General features: G+C 39.3%; 1 protein-coding gene across 9 annotated transcripts in view; it reads right to left on the reverse strand.

Annotated features, from left to right (window-relative positions):
* MSRA (methionine sulfoxide reductase A) overlaps positions 1-21,338 on the reverse strand; it is a 426,146-nt gene that overhangs the window by 240,460 nt on the left and 164,348 nt on the right. For 6 of the 9 annotated variants that reach the window (XM_072796098.1, XM_072796096.1, XM_072796092.1 and 3 more), the window contains exon 2: positions 15,986-16,054. The exons of 2 other annotated variants lie outside the window; for them this stretch is intronic. In XM_072796098.1, coding sequence (XP_072652199.1) covers positions 15,986-16,054 — 69 coding nt within the window. Of the gene's footprint in view, positions 1-15,985; positions 16,055-18,182; positions 18,220-21,338 lie in introns of those variants that run through there. One more of the 9 variants, XM_072796097.1, reaches the window with a different exon arrangement.

Below are 21,338 nucleotides of genomic sequence, written 5' to 3' on the forward strand. Positions count from 1 at the left end.
TTCCACACAAATTCACTCATACACATGCACCACAGATGAGTTTATTCACTGCACAGCATGACGATTATTTTCTATTCATTAAGTGGAAGTGGATCATCATAAAGGTCTTCATACTCATTGTCTTCACATTGAGTAGGCTGAGGAGGGTAGGAAGAGGAGAAGGGGTTGGTCTTGCAGTTCCAGAGGTGGTAGAGGTTTCGGAAGAGGTAGAAGAGGTAGAAGGAGAGGTCGGAGAGGCAGGCACACTAGGTGCAACTTTACAGAAATACATCATCGTTTCTGACCTTTTTTTTGCTTCTTTTTTCTCTAGAAATGTTTCTATACAGTACCAAGCCTTCTCCCACCATTTGCTTTGGTTTCAGTGCCCACATCACGGAGGGGTTCATGTCATAAGAAAAAAAAAAAAGAAGCGAAAAATGACACTGAATAATTGGAACCCTTCTGCCAAATTGTCTAATGTCAGTTCATTTTCTGGCTCTGCTTCTTCTACATCTTCCTCATCATCAAGCATTGGTTCAGAAGCACTGATCTCCCTCAGGTCATCTTCTGTTAATTCCTTGGGGATGGTGCCTATTAGCTCTTGAATTTCTCCAAGATCCATATCTCAAAACCCTTCACACCTCACCTTTTTTTAATATATTCCCAATCTCTTCCATGTTTTCCTTGATTGGCTCTATTGTAAATTCTTTGAAATCATGCAAAACATATGGACACAGTTTTCTCCAGCAAGAATTTATTGTTTTGGGCTTAATGGCTTTCATGGATTTTGCTATAATGATGGCATCTTCAATGATGTAATCCTCTTATACTTTCATGATGTTCTATCAGGATTCTCTTCCATTGTGTTGGCAAAGCTTTACACAAACTGTCATGTGTAATGAATCTTAAAGGCCCTTATGATCTCCTGATCTAGGGGCTGAATTAAAGACATTGTGTTTGGGGGCAAGTAGACCACTTCAATACCTTCAGTGTTGAACTCATGGGGCTCTGCGTGGCCAGGAGCATTTCCAGTATCAGAAGAGCTTATCGGCAAATATTTCCTGACTTCAGGGACAAAGCGTCAATAGAACCAATCCAGAGAAAGGGTTCTTGTTGTCCAGGCCTTCTTGTTCTACAACCAAAAGACTGGCAGCTGGTGCTTACCTTTCTCTTCAAGACTTGGAGGTTAGCAGCTTTATAGATAAGGGCAGTCCTGGTCATAAATGTGACTGTATTTCTACAAAATAGTAGAATCCCTGCCTGCCTTAAACCCTGGTGCTTGCTTCTTTTTCTAACTAATAAATGTCCTTTGTGTCTTTTTCTTCTCCCAGAATAAGGTACTTCTGTCTATATTAAAACATGTTCAGGCAGATATTCTCCTCAATGATTTTCTTTTTTTTTTAAGATTTTATTTATTTATTCATGAGAGAGAGAGAGAGAGAGAGAGAGAGAGAGAGGCAGAGACACAGGCAGAGGGAGAAGCAGACTTCCTGCAAGGAGGCCTGACGTGGGACTAGATCCCAGGACTCCAGGATCACGCCTCCGGCCAAAGGCAGGCACGGAACCACTGAATCACCCAGGGATCCCCTCCTCAATGATTTTCTTAACAGCATCTAGAACTTGTCTGCTGCCCCTTGGTCGGCAGAAGCTGCTTCCCCTGTTATCTTGACATTTTTTAAGCCAAATTATCAAACCATCCTTTGCTGGCATTAAATTCTCCAGCTTTAGAGCCTTCACCTTCCTTTTGCTGCAAGTTGTCATATAATGACTTTCCTTTTTCTTGAATCCTATTAGAATCTCTAGGTAGGCCTTATAAATCCTGCACCCACATAAAAGCTGCATTTTCAATACGACATAAAAAGGTATTTTGCAAAAAGTACAAGGGTTTTGCACCCACTGGCATAGCTGCAGTGATGGCTTCACAGATTTCCTTTTCCTTTTTCACAACTGTCCTTTACCATATTCATTCATCTTGAAATGGTGGACAATCACAGCTGTAGACTTCAATCTATGGTGCATATGAAGCAATTCAACTTTTTCTTATAATGTCATGACTTTTCTCTGCTTCTTGGGAGCACTTCCAACATCACTAGTGGCACCTTGTATGAGTTCTATGGTGTTTTTCAAGGTTTATGGTATTGCACTAAACACAATGAATAGACAAGAATAGAAGAATAGGGACGCCTGAGTGGCTCAGCTGATTAAGCATCTGACTCTTGATTTTGGCTCTGGTCATGATCTCAGGGTCATGAGATCGAGCCCCAGCATGGAGCCTGCTTGAGATTCTCTCTCCCTCTCCCCCTGATCTCTCTCTCTCTCTCTCTAAAAAAAAAAAAAAGAAAAGAAAGAAAAGCACACAAGAACCATGAGAGATCACTTTTAACTGGGCTATGCAATTTTAAAATGAGATGAACTGTTCATGCAGAGATGATTAGCATCACATGGCATTTTAAATGGATATTACCAACACTTGAGCTTACCACACTAGCAACAGGAGGTTGCTACAAAATTATTACAATAGTACAGTTTTACTATGATTAATTTTTTGCAGTTATGATTTAATACTGCATCTTTACATTTATTTACATTTTTCTCAACTGCAAATAGCACCATATATGGTCTATGAGGGGTTTTGTGTGCAAGTTTTGATAAATTTTAACTTCTTAAAATAGACTTGTCTATATTTTAAAAGCAGACTGGTATCTACATATATTTTATGCATTCACAACATACCCTTTTCTTAATTTTTTTTCAGTATTTCCAGGCTATATGGCTCATCTATATGTTTTTTCAAATTTTTTGCAAATCTCAGAAAACTTTCCAATAAACTTGAAAAAAATCCACATATAAGGGACGCCTGGGTGGCTCAGTGGTTTAGTGCTTGCCTTTGGCCCAGAGCGTAATCCTGGAGTCCCAGGATCAAGTCCCACATCGGGCTCCCTTCATGGAGCCTGCTTCTCTCTCTGCCTGTGTCTCTGCCTTTCTCTCTCTCTCTCTCTCTCTCTCTCTCCCATGAATAAAAGCTTTAAAAAAAAATCCACATATAAGTGGACCCATGCAGTTCAAATCCATGTTGTTCAAGGGTCAACTGTATTCTCTACAAAGGATTTATATCTGTTCTTTTAGCTAATGTGTCATTTAAAAGGGCCAATTAAATTCTTAATACCAAGGGATAGAAAATATTCTAAAACTAAGAAGATACAACATTTGAGAAAGATTCACAAAGGTATAAAGCATTCAAGGCAGTGTGTGTTCTGGCCAAAAGTACGGGACCGAAAGGCAACAGCCTCCTCAATGGTATCTCTGCTTATTTTCTCATCACCCTAAACAGTCCATCTTTAAGATAGCAGCCAAAGTGCTACTTTAAAAAATGAGTCATATTATGTCACTTCTCTGCCCCAAATCTTCTACAGGCTTCCTATAACATGTCAAATAAAAGTCAAAGTCCTCAAAGTTACCACAAGGCCCTTAATCTCTGGTCTCAGCAACTATTACTCCCCCCTTGCTTACTATATCCCAACATACAGGCCTCGTGTCAGGCACTCTTTTGCCTTAGGACTTTACACTTATACTCTTTTGGCCTAGAATGTTTTTTCCACAGATCTCTCTATGATCTTTTAGATCTTTGCTTAAATATTCCCTCATTGGTAGCTTTCTTCCTTGATCATTTTATTTTTTTAAAGATTTATTTATTTATTTATTTATTTATTTATTTATTTATTTATTTATTTATTATAGACAGAGAGAGAGAGAGAGGGAGAGGCAGAGACACAGGCAGAGGGAGAAGCAGGCTCCATGCCGGGAGCCCAACGCAGGACTCGATCCCGGGACTCCAGGCTTGATCATCATTTTAAAATACAAGCCTCCATCCCAATCCCAACCTGGCATTTCCTATGCTCCTCCCTCACTTTATATGAGTCAGCAGCCTTCACCACATTCTGACATTCTGTACCATATACTTTACATATTTATCTTATTTTCTGTCCTAGCCTACTAACACAAGTCCTTGAGGGGAGATATTTTTTGTTTGTTTCCTGCTGCAATAAATAAACAACTTGATTAATAAGTGAATAAATTATCTGAGTGCTAGGCCTAACTCTACCATTAACTAGTAGCCTCATCCTGGGAAAGTCACTTTACCTCTCTGAGCTTCAGTTTTCTCATCTCAGAGCTAAATACAAAGAACAAATAATGCATATATTTGCATATATATTTGCATATATAATGCATATACAAAGAAATAATGCATATATAAGTACTTTAAAACATAAACATTACTGCCCAAATATAAAAGTTGTTGTTGTTGGTGGTGGTGGTGGTGTTTTTACAGCCACTTCATTGCTAGGTAGAATAAAAAAGTTCTACATGGTAGAAAAAAACACAGGGACAAAATTGTCAGTCCAGTTACCAATGCATTAATAGCACCTAGGAAACTATTTATCATTCAGCTATATACCTGCCTAAATGTTTGTTATGTGTCACTGAAGACCTATGTATTAACACCAAAATTAAAGCACACATTATTTGCTTGGGAATCCAGCTTTTATTTTTACATGTGGGGAGGCAAGGCCAATGCTGAATCCTTGCCTATAGGGCCTTCTCCATCTTGTGGTCCTGCTAGTGCACATTTCTACAACAAAGCTGTTAAGATGAGGCCTGGTCAAAGAACATACTTGCCAATCACAAGCTATTGAGCCAAAAGGAATGCTAGAAAGCATTATCCTGTGTACGCCTGAGAGCTCACTCAATACACAGGTAGTTCTCACTCTAAGCTCCTAGTGTCATCATACTCCTGAATTTTCCCAGGTAACCCTCCTCAAACCTTCCTCCTTCTGATATTCCCTATGAGGTGAACACAAATTCTACCGCTCCTCTCAATGCAAATGTCACTGCCACTCGGACAAAGGTCATATGGCAAAGAAAAGGAAGCCTGGTGGAAGAGTATGACAAGAAATTCTCCCAAGCAGTAAATGAATGTTGGAGTGTTAGAAGCAACATGGATGCCAGGCTCCCACATGGGCACATTCTCATCTTGAACCTAGTGACAATACTATGGAAATTAAGAAATTGGGAAAGGGTCATCACATAGAAAGACATTTGAGATTAAAAAGACTCCAGTAGAGGGTGTTTGGGGAGTCCAGAGATGTGGCTAAAAAATAAAATTTATTTTCCCACAAAACAAATAGCAGTGATTCTTCCTACTCAGCTGGATTCTGGAAAGCCACATCTGAGAGTGTTTTCAATCATGTTAAAGTAAGCATATTTTTAAAGTATCTCTTTGAGTTTGCTCATGATAAGGTCTACCACGAACTATAGTTAATTATCTCCCTATTATCATGAGTCTTGGAATCACAGCTGAGATTGGAAGGATTTATGGTGGGACTTAAACCAGAAAGAAAATCATCCAGCAAGCACTACCATGGATCCCAATGTAATTGATCCACTATAGTCCTTTGTCTAAGTCCTGGGGCAGCAGTGACACAAGAGGAGGATGAAAGGTGTTCAACGTAATAGCTCCTGGTCTATAAGACACCTGTGATTCTGCTGACACTCTATACATAAGAACTCAGGGAAAGTTCACAGGGGCTTTCATTGCTGCTCACACTATTTTGGCCAAAGGTATGCAGAACTAAATGGCTGTTTCTCAGTGTGGATCAAACATGTTGCTTCAACTGAATCCCACTCCCTAGGGTTTCAGTGATAACATCCCAGTTACTTCTGAAAAAACAGATCTGGCACTGTCTGATTTTGAATGCCTTAAAAAATAACCTGTATGTTGTACTAGACCTATGAAATTTCATTCATAGGAATTATTTTACTTTTATTTACTTTATACACAGCATCATTCCAAATGGAAAATCTGAGACAACTTACCCCTAAAAAATACCTAATATAATAAATAATGAAAATGAGATTAAAAAATGAATCAGTAAATAGTTCCCAAAATACTTGGCAGTAAAAACTGCAGATAGTTTTACCTGCTCTGTCTGTGAAAACTGAAGAAGGCACAGAGCATGGAAAATGCACTCTGATATATACGTCTCCTGCTACCCTCAAACGCATTCATAATATTAAGCCAAAGCATGAAAAAGTGCTCCAGGTGAGACAGCCCAGCTGTTAGTCTTCACAGTGGGCAGCAGTCCTGGGGAGGCTTTGTAATTTCTTGGATGCTTATCCAGTCTCATCAGTCCAATATTTTGACAGCACTCCACATCTAAAAGCAAGATGGCCCCCAGTCCTCAGGCTCTCTCTGGAGTTGGCTTTTCATCCTGGGTTGCTGAGGCTCAGGACTGAGACTCACATGGCAGCACATCTCCTGGTCACAAGATCTGGGGTGAGAACAGCAGAGAAGGTGGCTGCTCCCCAGATCCAGCTTTGCTGGAGACATACCTACTACCACCTATGTGCCTGCATCTTTGTTTTACCCAAATCTATTGAGCCAATCTATCATGATTATATTTTCAAGTGTTTAACCAAATGGTTATAAATTTCAATAATTTGATTAAATGCCCACATGAAAATGGTCATTCAGCCAAATTAAAGAGGTTTCCATTACTTGTTAAATCATTTTTACTTAAACAATTATATTTATATATGCTTATTTTTAAATATTTTATTTATTTATTCATAAGAGACAGAGAAAAAGAGGCAGAGACACAGGCAGAGGGAGAAGCAGGCTCCATGCAGGAAGCCTGATGCAGAACTCGATCCCAGGATCCCGGGATCACGACATGAGCCAAAGGCAGGCACTCAACCGCTGAGCCACCCAAGCTTCCCATTTATATATGCTTCTAATTCAAGAGTATACATTTAACCCATGTTCAGATCCATGGAGCAAAATGGCAGGTAAGGGGGGAAAAATGATTCTACTTTTTACATCAAACTGGATGTCAAGATAACCAACTAGTTAATAAAAGGGAAGTTTCTTTTTATAGAAATATTCTAGTTCATAAATAAAAGGAAATGCTAGAATTAAAAGAGCACCATCCTGCAGCCTCTAATAAAATAATGGATCTAGGCAATGATCATTAAGGGCTGGTAACTTAATTATTCAGTTATTAAATGCCTCCTAAATGGTTTACGTACCCCACCTATGGACTCTGATCAGCACTCTAGCTCCCAGTTCTTGGAAAATATAGAAGAATGACAAACATGATCATTCAATCTAAACTGAAGGAAACAGTGCAGAATAAGTTATCTAATTTCTTGAAAAAACAAATTACAAAGAAAAAGAAAGGGATGAATTTACAGATTAAAAGAAACTAAGTATTTATACCAACCAATTACAATGTATGGACTCTATTTGGATCTTGGTTCAAACATATGGACTCATGGGATATTTGATGATATTTTAAAAACTGTGTTTTTGGTGTGATAATGGCATTGTGGTATGTTTCCTAGAAGCTGCTTATTTATTTATTTATTTATTTATTTATTTATTTATTTATTTACTTATTTACTTATTGAAAGAGAGAGAGAGAACATCCAAGTAGGAGGTGGGGGGGTGGGCAGAGAAAGAGAAAGAGTATCTTAAGCAGGCTCCACACTCAGCACAGAGCCTGACTTGGGGCCCAATCTCACAACACTGAGATCATGAACTGAGCTAAAATCAATATTTGGACACTTAGCCAACTGAGCCATCTAAGCTCCCCCCAGAAAACTGGTCTTTTAGAGATATATACCAAAATATTCATGGATGAAATGAGATGATATGTGAGATTTGCTTTGAAATAACCTGAAATGGAGGAGAGAAGTAAGAATATACATGAAACACACTCAGCCCTAACTGATAACTGCTGGAGCTGAGTAAGGGAGGCTTCATTACCTGAGTTTAATTTTAATATATTTGAAATTTTTCACAATAAAGAACTAATAAACAAATATTTTTTAAATCCACTGAAAGAAATAATACTGATAGAAAATTCTTTATAAGATAACCAGACCATTGATTGTTTTAGATGCAATACAAGTAATTTATGGGTTAAGCCAAAGCCCACCAGAAAAGCACACTGTGGTGCCTATGGAGATGTGTGGACCAAATATTCCCTAGTGAATGTCAGGAGCCCAAAGAGAAGAGTGGTGTAACCAACAGCTCACAAAATCACTCCAAAGGGTTATCAGTAGTACTGTTAACTGTCTTATATTACAGTGTCCACCTTATACATATCCTTGAAAGAAATTTCTTTCTCATTCTAGATTCTGGTTCTAGAATCTAGACTCTACTTTTTGAGGATTCCCCCAAGCATGTAGATTTTCGGTACCATACCCATTAGGATGCCTACTAACAAACAACACATGCTGGCAGGGATGTGAAGAAATTGGAATCCTTGTGCTGTGCCAATGGGAATGTAAAATGGTCAGCCAATTGTAAAAAGATGAGATGGCAGTTCCTCAAAAAATGAAACACAGGATCATACAATCCAGCAATTTCACTTAAAAGTATTTTCACTAAAAGAACTGAAAGTAGGCTCTTAAAGAGGTATTTGCACCCATGTTCATAGCAGTTTTATTCAAAATAGCCAAAAGGTGGAAGCAACCCATCTTCCTTCAGTAGATGATGAATGGATAAACAAAATGTGGCATATACATCTGGTGAAATATTACTCGACCTTAAAAAAGGAAGGAAATTCCAACACGTCACAACATGGATGAACCTTGAAAACATTATGCCAAGTAAAATAAGCCAGTCACAAAAGGATAAATATTGAATGACTCCACTCATCAGAGATATCTAGAGTAGTGAAACTCCAAGAGACGTGAAGTAGAATGGAGGTTGCTAGGGGCTGGCTGAAAACAGAATGGACAATTATTATCTAAGGGATACAGAATTTCAGTTGGGAAAGATGAAAAAGTTCAGGAGATGGATGGTGGTGATGGTTGCAAAATAGTATAACTGTTCTTCACGTCACTGAACCATACACTTAACAGTGGTTAAAATGGCAAATTTTATATTATACATATTTTACCACAAGTTTTAAAAACTGAAACCAACCATACGACTAACTGACTGAACTTCACAATGCTGCTAGAAAATATAGAGCCAAATTTGTGGCCAACTTTTATAAATTATATTATATTACCACATGCACTACTGGTATATTTCATTTTTCATATTCTTCTTTGGTCTAACATTTACCTCATTCTAATGTATGCTATTTTGCTTGTATCTATTTGTTTTCCTTTATTTTGTTTTATAACAAAGCCCAGGATAAATGGTTGGAAAGAGGAAGAGAGAGACAGAATATTCCACTTTATATTATCTGCAATATGGGGTTCTGTATTTTTCTAAAAAATGCTACTTGAGTTAAATTCAATAATAATTAACTCTAATTTTTTTCATTCTCCATATCTACATTTCTCTTCTAAAAAAGCTAATTCACAGAGAAACAATAGATATATAATTGTTTCTTTTGCACATCCTATTGAGCATATCTTCTCTGCAGGAATTTAAGAAATTACTGCCATATTTGTAAAATAAATTATATAACTCTTCTTCATTTTCAAAACTTAAAAAAAAAAAAAGGTGGTCAACTGGATGGTCACTATATACTAGGATAACACAACTGATCAACTCAATAGTGGAGGCCAAAGGAAAATCATGGTACTTTTTGAGAGCTCTGTATTGATTCAGAAAGATGAAGCCAGTCTCATTTAGCAACATGATGAGAATGGCCTAACAGAAGTTTAATAAGGGCTGGTCAGTACTGGGCCAACGTTAGATTAGTTGTCCACTAATGCAATCTGTTATCCTTCAAAATCCCTGAGTTATGGGACTCATCAGGTATTATGCAAAACAGATTATGGATCAAATGGAACTAATGTTGGGGTCAATCGCCTGGGACCTGGATCAGAGTGTGCTCTGACTGGGAAGACCAGGTGGCCCCTGGGGAGCACCTCCCTGGCTGTCCTGTGAGCAGCAGTGCCTGAGATCTGACAGCCAATTCCGTCACCGCTATTCTAAGTGCCTTGGTGCATATTAGCTCATGACATTCGGACAACAACCCTATGGAGTAGACATTCTTCCCCTCATTTTACAGATGAGGAATGGGGCTTAGGACAGGTAAGGAGCTGGTTCTAGACTCATATCTGACTGCACAGGTCTCTGTGGATTTGGAATTCTTTATAGACTACTCCACAGCTCTTGTGTGTGTGTGTGGCAAGGGGGACTTATTTTCTGGCTCTTACATGCATTCCAAATGGTTGAGGTTGGTGGATGCATGATAACCAACCATTATTGGATTCGGATTTACTCCTTTCTACAGTGGGTTCAGTTCCATTCTCGGAGCACAGAAACCCCCACCCACACTCCAGCTTCCATATTCTAAATATATCCCCCTTTGACCCTCCCCATCCCAGAATACACTCTCAAACTCCACAGCTGTGTTTTTCTGGACCAGGACCAGGTGGGCTGCACCATTCTAAGCAATGCCACACAATCCAAATGGGATTTTCAGCTAGGTCTCCTCCTCCTTCCCTGTATTATCTGACCTCTTCAGGCTCAAAAATAAAAATAAAAATTGAGATCATAGCACACATGAGAAAGACATATAAAACAAAATATATCTTAAAACATGTCCCTAAATGACCAATTATTGTCCCTCAAAGGTGCTTCAGATTATATGGGAGGAAGGCCTGTTTTTGTTTCCCCAAGTGCCTCATCACTTAAGAAGTTTGCACCAGTTAGCAGCCTGCTGTTCTAACAGTCTTGTGAATTTAGATTGTTTAGTTAATTATAAACACATTTCAAAGTCATTCTTTCTGGCCTTCTTCCTAGAATGAGTGACTGCCACTCCACAGCTCACAGAATGGTCTTCAATGGTTTTCAGTCAAGGTTCAGGGAGAAATATGCCACACCGGGATTTGATTATTTACCAACATAATGTTGGATTCAAGCCAATGAGACACCAATATATTTTCCTTTGAAGTCTGACATATTGCCTGCTGCTTTCAATGCTGTTTTCTTGGCTAGCAGACAAAATAACTGTGGCTGTTTCAAAATTCACCTCCAGTTGAAGTCGGGGCGGGGGGGCAGGGGGATGTCTTGGATGTCTTACGATTGGTTCATCTTACAGACACTGATCTCATTCTCCTCTGGGGTGCTGTAGGTGAGGCCCCTGGACTGAGGTGCATCTGCAGGTTTATGCCAGCCACCAGCCCCGGCCCTGGAATCAGTCCTTCCACACATCTATTCAAGAAACAGTCTGGGGAATTCTTGGCACCCTGGCTATAACAAGGTCATCAGCGCATTTTCATGATATCTTGGATTGTCTTTTGCTCCCTCTCATTTGAGAAGCACTAAGAGAACCTGACAAAGAAAACATGTTTTACAAAGGTTTGAGATCACAGGGTCATTGCCGTCAGACTAGTGGGAGCCTAAAAAACGCACCCTAAGAACTCATGGAGATACCTCTGCTATTGTCCCTGGTATCAACTCCTATACATTAAGATTCCTCACTGCAGAATCTTACCTTGCAGCAAACAGCCTCGGTGTGGGTTTCTAAATGATAGGATCAAAGGGTTTCTCATTAGAAGTAATTTTTTTTTTATTTTTTTTCAAAAAGGCTTAACATTCTGAAATAAAGTAAATGCTCATTAATTAAGAAGAAAGGCTCTTATAGGCTATTTAATACCATTTCTCAATTGGTTAGGAATGACCACTCTCATTTAAATACCTCTAGTGACAGAAAACTCATCACCCTACATCAGTAGATGCTAGTAGTACGTATTAAAATTGCAAGGGTATAATCAGATCAATTCCCTATCTCTCACTAAAGAGCTATGAACCAGGTTTTATAAATTTAAATTAACTTTCAATTTCAAGTCATTCAGAAAGAATATAACAATATATATTGAGAAAATCTTGGAGTTAGTAAAACTTGTTGATATTAGATTATATAGAATGTAAGTCTGGTCTACCACATTGTAATTTTTTCATTTGTTTACTTCCTTTAATATATCTACATTCATTATTTTTCAATTTCAACTTTACTCAATGCGTGTTTATTACTCTTGCCAAAATATTTTATAATATACACTCTTATTATTGGGGGACATTATACTCCAGTTGTCTGAAGTCCTTCAGGTTTGTACCTCATTGTTTTAACATAATTTTAACAGCATCCATTCACTCTCAGAAGCATCCTACTTTGAATGATAAATTTTATGGTAAAGTACTGTATTTTAAAGTTTTTAAACTCAAGTATTTCATTTGTTTAAAATTATACTAAAAATCTTCCCAAATTCACAAATCTTCCCAACTCCTGACTTCTCTGCATTTTCCTTAATTAATAGGTTTTTATTTTATTTTGAAATGAGACATCTTCTTGACTACGCAGTATTTTTAATAAAATGAAAAGTTGTCCGGTGCTTAAAAACCACCACAACAGAGAAGCTGGAGCCTGTGCTCTCTGCGTGGATGGAGTGGCTCACTGCCAACGGGATGTCACTTTCATTAAGTTATTGAGAGCCAGAGAGAACCTTTCTCAGTCAGGCACAGCATGCTGGCAAATGTAATATGGATGTCCTCGTGCCTGGGAAAGCATTCCCTCCACTTGACCAGATTTCTTTCATCTTTGGGTGCCTCAGTTTCTCTGTCTCTAACAGTGCACAATAGTGCCCACCTCACAGGGCTGTTGTAGGATTAAAGGGACAATAGCCATAGGGCACTCTCAGCCACCAGGAACAAAGACATTAAGTAATTGCAAAATGTTCAGTTCTGCTTCTCCAGCTTGTGGGAAAAAGGCTCCTGCTGACTTGAAAGAGAGCATCATACACAGACGAGGAGAAGCCCACTGGGCGAGCAAAGCCTGTTACCTTCATTATCATTGTCCTAAAGTGCAGAGTACAGAAAGAGCAACAAAGAATCTTAAGAACTGTGACCACACAAAAACAAGACAAGGACTAACAAATGGGCCATGAAAGAAAATGTGAAAAAAAATGAACATCTTAGCCTAAGAATAATCTGTGAAGATTATATATCAGAAACTAAGGACCACCTATATATTCTTTGGTCACTTGATATAATGACAAAAACTCATATGTTTTTCACAGTGGAGCATACCCTGTCCCTTGCGCTACACTTCCTTACGTTATCCACTCTAAATGCCTAATGGCAGTTCAATGACCATTTTCAGAGTGGATTAAATTTGAAAGTTCCTATGTAGACAGCATTCTGTAAAGTACATTCAAGTGATTAAACAATAGACAATAAAACTGAAAGTGGTGATACTATTTTGTCATAAAATATTAAAATTTGCAAGGATGAAGAATGGGTTGGGACAAATAGAAAGTGCCACTGGTGCCTTGGTGAACTCACAGTCAAGTATATGTAAGACAGTCTCCTGTACATCAACAAATGCTACTGACATCAAATAGGGGAAAATGATAAATAGTAGGAGAAGTCATTCCAATACTATTTTCCCAGCAAAAGCTGTAACTCAAGAGTCCTTCAGAGCACTCTGGGAATTCACAGAAATTTACAAATCAATTTGCTAAATTGGCTTGGCTGGAAATCATGCTTTCGTGCATAGATCCAGCTGAAAGGCATTTCTGCATCTACCATACTTGCCCGTGGCTTCCTCCATCAGTACTAAGAGTCAGGGGGCATCACAAAAAGAGCGTGGGCTTCAGGGTCAGTTAGACTTGGACTCAAATTCTCTCTCCATCATATCACTGGCTGAGTGACTTCGGATAAGTCACGTGAGCACTCTGCGAAGAGGATTACATACTCCTACCAGCCTTTCGAGGTGCCAGGAGGATTAAATGTCCAACATATGTCAAAGAGCCAAGTGCTATATACTTGGTTTAACCTTTTCAGTCGAGCTATAAACAACCCAGAATGAGAGAAGCCCACCCCCAGAACCATCTGCTGCTTCTCTCTACTGCAGGCCAGGTGGACAACAGGGAATGAGAACAGTTTTTAAAACATTAATATAAAATGCTTGCACATACTTAACCCAAATAGAGACCTTAATTTAAGCATGTGTAAGAGCCAAACTGCAGTTCTAATAATGTAAAATTATTGGATGTCAAAAGATACTGTATTTTATGATCTATAGAATTCTGCACTTGTAGAAATTAAACATGATTCATCTCTTTTAAAAGCCACACACCTTAGCCATTCACAGTGGGTTTCCTGAGGACTGCATGCTGCCAGATGAGCCTTCGGTCTTGAATATGTAAGATGTAGAAGCAAAGGAGCAAGTGTCGGAGCACCCTGTCAACCCTCTTATTCTATAGGGTGAAAAAAACCAAGGCTTGGAGAGGGGAACGTGCTTGCCCAAAGCCCAAAGCCAAACACTGAAGACCATGGCTTAGGATTCTTAGGAAAACCCCTATACACCAAAACCAAGACAAATAATAATAATAATCTCATCAGTGAGCTTTATTCACTGATACTTCCAAATCTGTGGCTGAACATCACTGCCTGCCTGTGCTGGGGCTCTCCTGTGGGAAGGAAGCTTTCCTCCAATAACACAACAGAGGGAAACCTGCTAAGATAGGTCAGTCTTGTTTTATATTTCCCAATAGGACATGGAACTGAATTTCTAACATGCCTGGGGATGAAAAATCTGAAAGACAAAAAGATCATCAAAATAACCCTTTGAGCACTGATGTGACATCTGCCATCCCCTGGGAACAATCCTAAACCTACAACTCCAATAAAATGGCATCATCTGAACATAAGTCCTCAGAGGAAAGTTAACAAATTAAATATTTAGCACACATTTTTAGAGTGTCCATTATGTTCTTTTACTCCAAAATCAAATTCTTCATTTAAATTTCTGAGCATAATAATTCCTAACCACTGATCAGTGTATTTTAAAAGGTGACAGCCCATACAGAGCAAGATTTACAAACACCTAGGCAGAATTAGCTCCCTGTTTCATAACTCTGCAACTGTTAATCATCATTGATTACTAATTCTGGTTCCATCTCTGTGAATAAGCTAATGTTATATCCTGAATAGGCTAATTTAGAGATGGGTCATCCTGAGGCTAATTTCCAGCTCAAAGACACCTCCATGCTTAAAGCAGTTTTACATCAAAGGCCCTTGTAGGAGACCATCATCAAGATCAGGGTAGAATGGAAGCTAGAGGAAGGTATAAAGTCAGAGGACTTCAGGATTTCAGAATAGGACAGATCACAGAATCTGTATAAGTGCTGATGGGAAGGATCCAGAAGCTAGGAGAAAATGAAAATCCAGAGGACAGAGGCAGTAATCCCTGAAAGAGTAAGTAGAGACAGGCCATGGGGGGTGCCCAGTGTATTGCTGGAGGGATGGGGGGAGGGCGGAGGCTAAAAGGAAGAGGATGTCAGAAAGAAAAGGGAAGGAACAGAGGAAGGAGGGAGAAGAGGAGGTAGGCAGGCAAAATAAGTGCCAGGTTAGAGACATTTTGAAGGAAGTATGGGTGACATTCAACATGGAAGGAAGGAACCATGAATTAAAAACGACCTCATCACCAAAAGATTCGGAATCTAATAGAGTTCTGCTCAACCAAATAATTGTATATCGTAAATATATACTCCGAGATTAGACTTTATTCTGTTTAAGATGTTTTAATTGATTATGCTAAGTTCATAATGGAAGAAGAAGAAATTACTCAATTAGATTGATTTTTGTGGAATAACAACTCAAAACTACTTGAACCCCAGCCTTTGACAAAATTACATATCAATGTACGGGGTAAAAAAAAAACTCTTCTAGGAAAGAAAAACTCAAAACTGTAAATTATCAGGTTAATTCACAGTGTGGACGTAAGAAATAGCAAATACACAGTTTGATATTTGGTTTGCAAAGTGAGAAAAGAAAGCATATTAAATTCTATAGAATAAGCTTTTCTGATCCCAGAAATTCTAAGAACTCGATAGTTTTTTTGGCTCCAATGACTTGTAAATATCTAGAAGAGCCCAGATTTTGAAGCCCTGAGGACACTTGCTAAAACTCAGAAATTTGGCACTAGTCTTTGCACACAATTTGGGTTTTCTTTCAGAGTTGATATCTTACCAAATACAGCCATCTGTGTTCCCTCTGGGAAAGGTTCAACTGTTCTATTGCCATTGACATGATGTTTGGCTAGAAAAAAAAAAAAGAGGGAGAGAAGGAAAGAAAGAAATACAAGTTAAGTGTAAAGTTCCACACACATACTAACACATGTCATTAAATGTGTCAAAGAGCCTATTTCTCATTTTTAGTTAAAAATGGCACCAAAGTTTACCCTTTTATGAGAGTTTCAATTATTTTGTTTTTAATCTCAGTTACTGAAGAGCCTAGAGATGGTCTAGTTTCAAGCATGTAGTTTTACAAATGAGGACGCCAAGGCTTGAGCTTGTGCAGAGCTGGTGGCAGCAGAGCCAGCCCAGCCCCAAAACTCCTGACTCCTAGCCAGAGGCCTCACTGCACCAGGCCAGCCTCTGAAGAACAAGGGAATCTCAGGGCTCCAGGGGAAATTGGGGAGGCTTCATCTGAAGACTCCTGATTATCAAAACACTGACCTAATCAATGAAGTGAGCTGTGAAGACAGCAGGGTAGCACTGGAGCCAACTTTTCAAAAAACAGAATAGCAGGACACACCATTTTACTACAATTCAAGCACTGTTTCCAGGAGCCAAAGATATTTGCCTTCTTAAAGACCAGATGGGATATTCCTTCCAATGCTTCTTACTAATATTCATCCACCCTTGTTCCCTCTGCCAATCATCCTTCCCACCCTGTGCATATTAAGAACTTAGAAATAAGAGGTGACCAGGTTATGGTTTTCCAGCATTAACTTGTTCTCATCACCCCCCAAACTGCAGTCAGACAGAGCATATCTGAGTATGATCCATCTAAGTATATTTTACTAATATCCTCAGCAATTTTTTGATATGGGCATTTATGTTGAAAATGAAAAGAATGGCTGAAAATCCTTGACACTGCGTCCTCTAATACATATATTGTGATGTCCTGGGTCCTGTTAGATTTATGGAACACTGGCATAGGGCTCAGCACTAGAGCTAGGCTCTAAGGGGGCTAGGGAGAGTAGGACACAGTTCCTGCCCTCGTGGAGAGTGCGGTTACCTTCAAGAGGTAAGAATGTCAAACTTTATCAGAAAGCTTACAATTATTTGTTAGTCCTGGAATGAGGACTAAAGGTACAGAAAGAGTTCACAGCAGAGAAATAGCAAGCTGGGAGGTAAGAGTCAGCAATGTGGAGGAAGTGCAACCAGCGCAGAGTCTTAGAGAAGAGGCAGGGTTTCGAAAGGCAGAGAGTGAGGAAGCAACCTGAATGAGAGCCAGAATGGATGTGACAGAAGCATCAGCTCAGGCCAGAAGACTCTCATCTGGGCATAGTACAGGTGATATGTTGAGAAGCAGTGGCAATGAAGGATGGATTGGTAGGCAGGGACCAGGGCATGGAAGGTCTTGAGAACCTAATCCAAACTCTTGGAACTCCAGGCAGCCTCTACAGCACACTGCAAGTCTTTTAGAACCTGAAGCCTTATGAGGCTCAGTGGAGTTTAGACAACATCTTCAGGACACCATCAATTCAGGGACTCTCACTGGTTCTTCAGGGATAGTGGCACTATCTTAGTAACAGAAAACATTGGAAGGAGGGAAGAGACCAGCCCAGGTCCCAGGTGACCACAGGACCTTGTCAAGCACTCATTGATATCGTTAGAACCATTGGTTGCTGAATCCAAAGAAATGTGATAAGGCCTGACATGGAAGTCACAGTTCTATTCTATGGTCAGCACCCCACAGTGCCTGCCTATGGCTCTAAAAATGTTTGTCTTTACACACATCAAGAGTTGTAAATCCATTCAAACTATTTGATCCACTAATCCCACTCATAAAAATTCAACCAAAGGAATAATACGAGAGGAAAAAAAAGAAGGTGATACATATAATATTTATTACTTGTAATAACAAAATTTTAAAATCAATTCAAATCCAAAAGTACTAACATTGCTTAGAAAATTATAATTTGTGATTTATCTAACACATGTAATATTATGCAACATATTTCAAATAGGGCATTTGAAAGACATATAAAAATGTGAAAAAATACTTGAGATAATAAGTGAAACAATCCTATTACAACACTGGATGTAGACTGCAATGACAATTAAAATATGAATGCTTATAGGAAAAGGGAAATGTTTCTCTAGCAGACAAACACACAAGAATGAAAACAACAAGGGAGATCATGCAAGATATTTACCTTTAATAATTTCCTTTGTCATTGTTAGATTCTCATTCTCTAAATGAAAATATGTTTGTTCAGATTTTTAAGAAACAACAAAATTATGTATTAAAAAAATTTTCCCATAGTACTTGATTTCCCAGGCCAACCCATCAAGGCTTATTCATAGCCCGGCCCAAACAATACACATTTACAATGAAAAGTGTAGCCTATATGACATCACTTCTAATCTCAAAAGCACCTCCAACACAAGATGACCTTCCACTCCAAACATGGCCACCTACCAGCAACCCCACCCCTGGGAATAGGACTATTGTCCTACTTTCTAGGCATCCTTGCCTGTTCTTGAAGCCTCACTATCCACATCTAATCTATCACCAAACCTAGCTAGTTTTACCTTCCAGACATCCAGAATCCCTCCACTTCTTCCCTTTACCACTAAACCACTGTGGCCTATATCATGGTCTCTTTGCCTGGATTCCTATAAATACCTCTAGGTCATCTATGTCCCCTCTCCAATCCACTCTTACCAGTTCAAACACAATTAATCATTCAAAAAGAAAGACAAAGTCACTCTATGACACAAACTCCCCAACCTCCTCCCCCACCTTCCATGGCTTCCCACTGCTTTTTAGGCTAAAGTCAAAATTCTAATGTGGCCTTCGAGGACCCATGTGGTCCGACCACCTGAGTCCCTCATTCCCTCTACTACTAATGCTTTCTTGGGACCAACGATTTTCTACAGCACTCACCAGAGCTGCACTTTACACTTAGTCATTACCTGGACAAGGAGACTACCAGCACAGGAAGGACATGGCTTATAGCTCCTTTGGGTCACCATTTTGATAGCCCCTGCTCAATAGGGCACAAAGCACAGGTGTTCAATAAGTAGCTGTTAAATTAATGAAGGAAGACATAAACAATGCTAAAAGGTCTCTCTTCAGCCACTATGAAGGATATATTATTGCATACACTAAAGACATATCTTTCTTCATATGTACAATTGTCCCTAACACAAAATGATCATTGAAAATGGCCACCCAAAAGAAGTTTTCCCATTCAGGTGCCAGAGACCAAGGAACTCCTCTCTGTTCCATTCCATAAATGTCTTCACCTCTCCCCTTCCTATTATTCACCTACCCTCATCTGAGAATGTGGCAGTGCCTGTGGAGGCAGGAAGACTAGAAATGCTACTGGAAGTGGAGAGGAAGGAGGAAGTTCATACGCAACCCTCTCCTGGATGCTCAGATCCCCTTGGATCCTGTCTTATCTTTTATTCTAGAGCCCAAGGCCCAAAGTAACAGGATCTATAAAGCTAATTTGGCATTTTCTTCTGAACTGCAGCTGAGTCAGTTCCTGGACAGCAAAGACACAGCATTAGCCAAGAAGAGATAGCATAGTGTCAGCAGCTTAAGGACTCGGGCTCTAGATCAAGACTGCCTTGATTTTGAACCTCAGACGTCCCACCTCCTAGCTGTAGGAACATGGCTTCATTACTTAACTTCTTTGTGCCTCAAGTTTACTCATTTATACCAGATTCCTCATTTGTACCTACCTTGTTGGCTGCTTTGAGAATTAAATTTTTTGATATAGGTAAAACACTTAGAACAGTGCCTGACACATAGTAAACACCCCCTAACTGTTAGATAGTGTTCTCATCTATGTGTCAACTTTATTTTTCACAAGATCTGAGTCATTCCTGACTTAGTCATTCCTGACTCAAGTTCGTGGCACATGATATACCTTTCCTCTACTTCCGTGCTCATAGCAGACATCACTAATCAAGCATAGCATACCTTCTTGATCTCCAAATGGGACCAGGAAATCTTTTCTTAACCTACCATCCCACAGAGTCCCTTATTATTTAGATATATGTGCATATGTGATGAAATTGGTTTTCATTCCTTTTTTTTTTTTAAAGATTTTATTTAAATATTCATGAGAGACTCAGACAGAGAGGCAGAGACATAGACAGAGGGAAAGGCAGGCTCCCTGCGGGGAGCCTGATGCAGGACTCGGTCCTAGGACGCTGGGATCACACCCTGAGCCAAAAGCAGACACTCAGTCACTGAGCCCCCCAGGTGCCCCTGGTTTGTCATTCTTGGTCTAAGTGAATAAAACAGAAAGATGGACAAAAAAAGAAGCCATTTCCTTCTTGTTTCTATATGATAAATTGCAATTTTAAAAAATCCTTTGAAAATCTCCAAAACTCTATATATAGCTTTAGGGATAAAAGAAAAGGGGGAAATCTAAGTGCTACTTCCATTCCATGATGTAAGAATGGTGAGTTCTTAAAAATCAAGCCATGGCAGTTCTACTAGAAATTGAGGTTTAGCTTCTGAGGGTATTTTCCTATTGAAACTGCTGAGGCAAGTATTTGGGAGCCAAAGAACCAGAGATCCTTTAAACACATTACATAGGTCATTAAGACTAGGGGGAGGGGTGGGCTAATTTGGGAACCTAGTGAGCATTTATAATTTTTTTTTTTTCAAAATTGGTGGCACATGTCACCACAGGAACAATCAAACTGACTAAACAGAAAAATCATTCATTCATTGGATACTAACTATTGATTACCGGCAGAGCATGAAATGGAGACGGGAGAGGGTCAATGACAGGGACATCTGTTGCTCAGCCACAGCAGGGTGGATGCCTCCAATCTGGCTAAACGGGAAGATATCCCTGCCGCCACTCCATGGGGGCACATTCCAAAGCCACATGCTCCAGGAGGACAACCTCTGCTGATGGCCATGACGTGTCCTCAGTCAAGGGTATATGAGGACAAGGAATAGATTTTCATTTATCTTGAAAGCCCAGTGCTTATGGAGCAGTGAGGTTAATTAGAGCAAGATTGGGTCAAAGTCAACTATCAGAGAGATGTTGAAGGGGATTTGGGGGACATGTTTAAAAGCTTTAGAAGATGACATGAGCACTCTTTTTTTCTTTTGTTTTGTGAATATCTAATGCACTTGAAGCTTTATGACTGTTTTCTTTGAAAATAATACAATGAAATTATTCAATAATATATCTGTAATAATACAAATTCAGACATAAACCAACCAGTGATTAGCATAATGTCCTATGCCGAAACAGAGAGAGCTAAAACTTCTATCTTCCGAGTGAGGAGAGTGAGCGGAAATGAGGCAGGTAAATGGCATGGAAGTGAGGGACTAG

The sequence above is a fragment of the Canis lupus genome, chromosome 24 (assembly GCF_048164855.1).
Source record: "Canis lupus baileyi chromosome 24, mCanLup2.hap1, whole genome shotgun sequence".
Taxonomy (NCBI): Eukaryota; Metazoa; Chordata; class Mammalia; order Carnivora; family Canidae; genus Canis; species Canis lupus.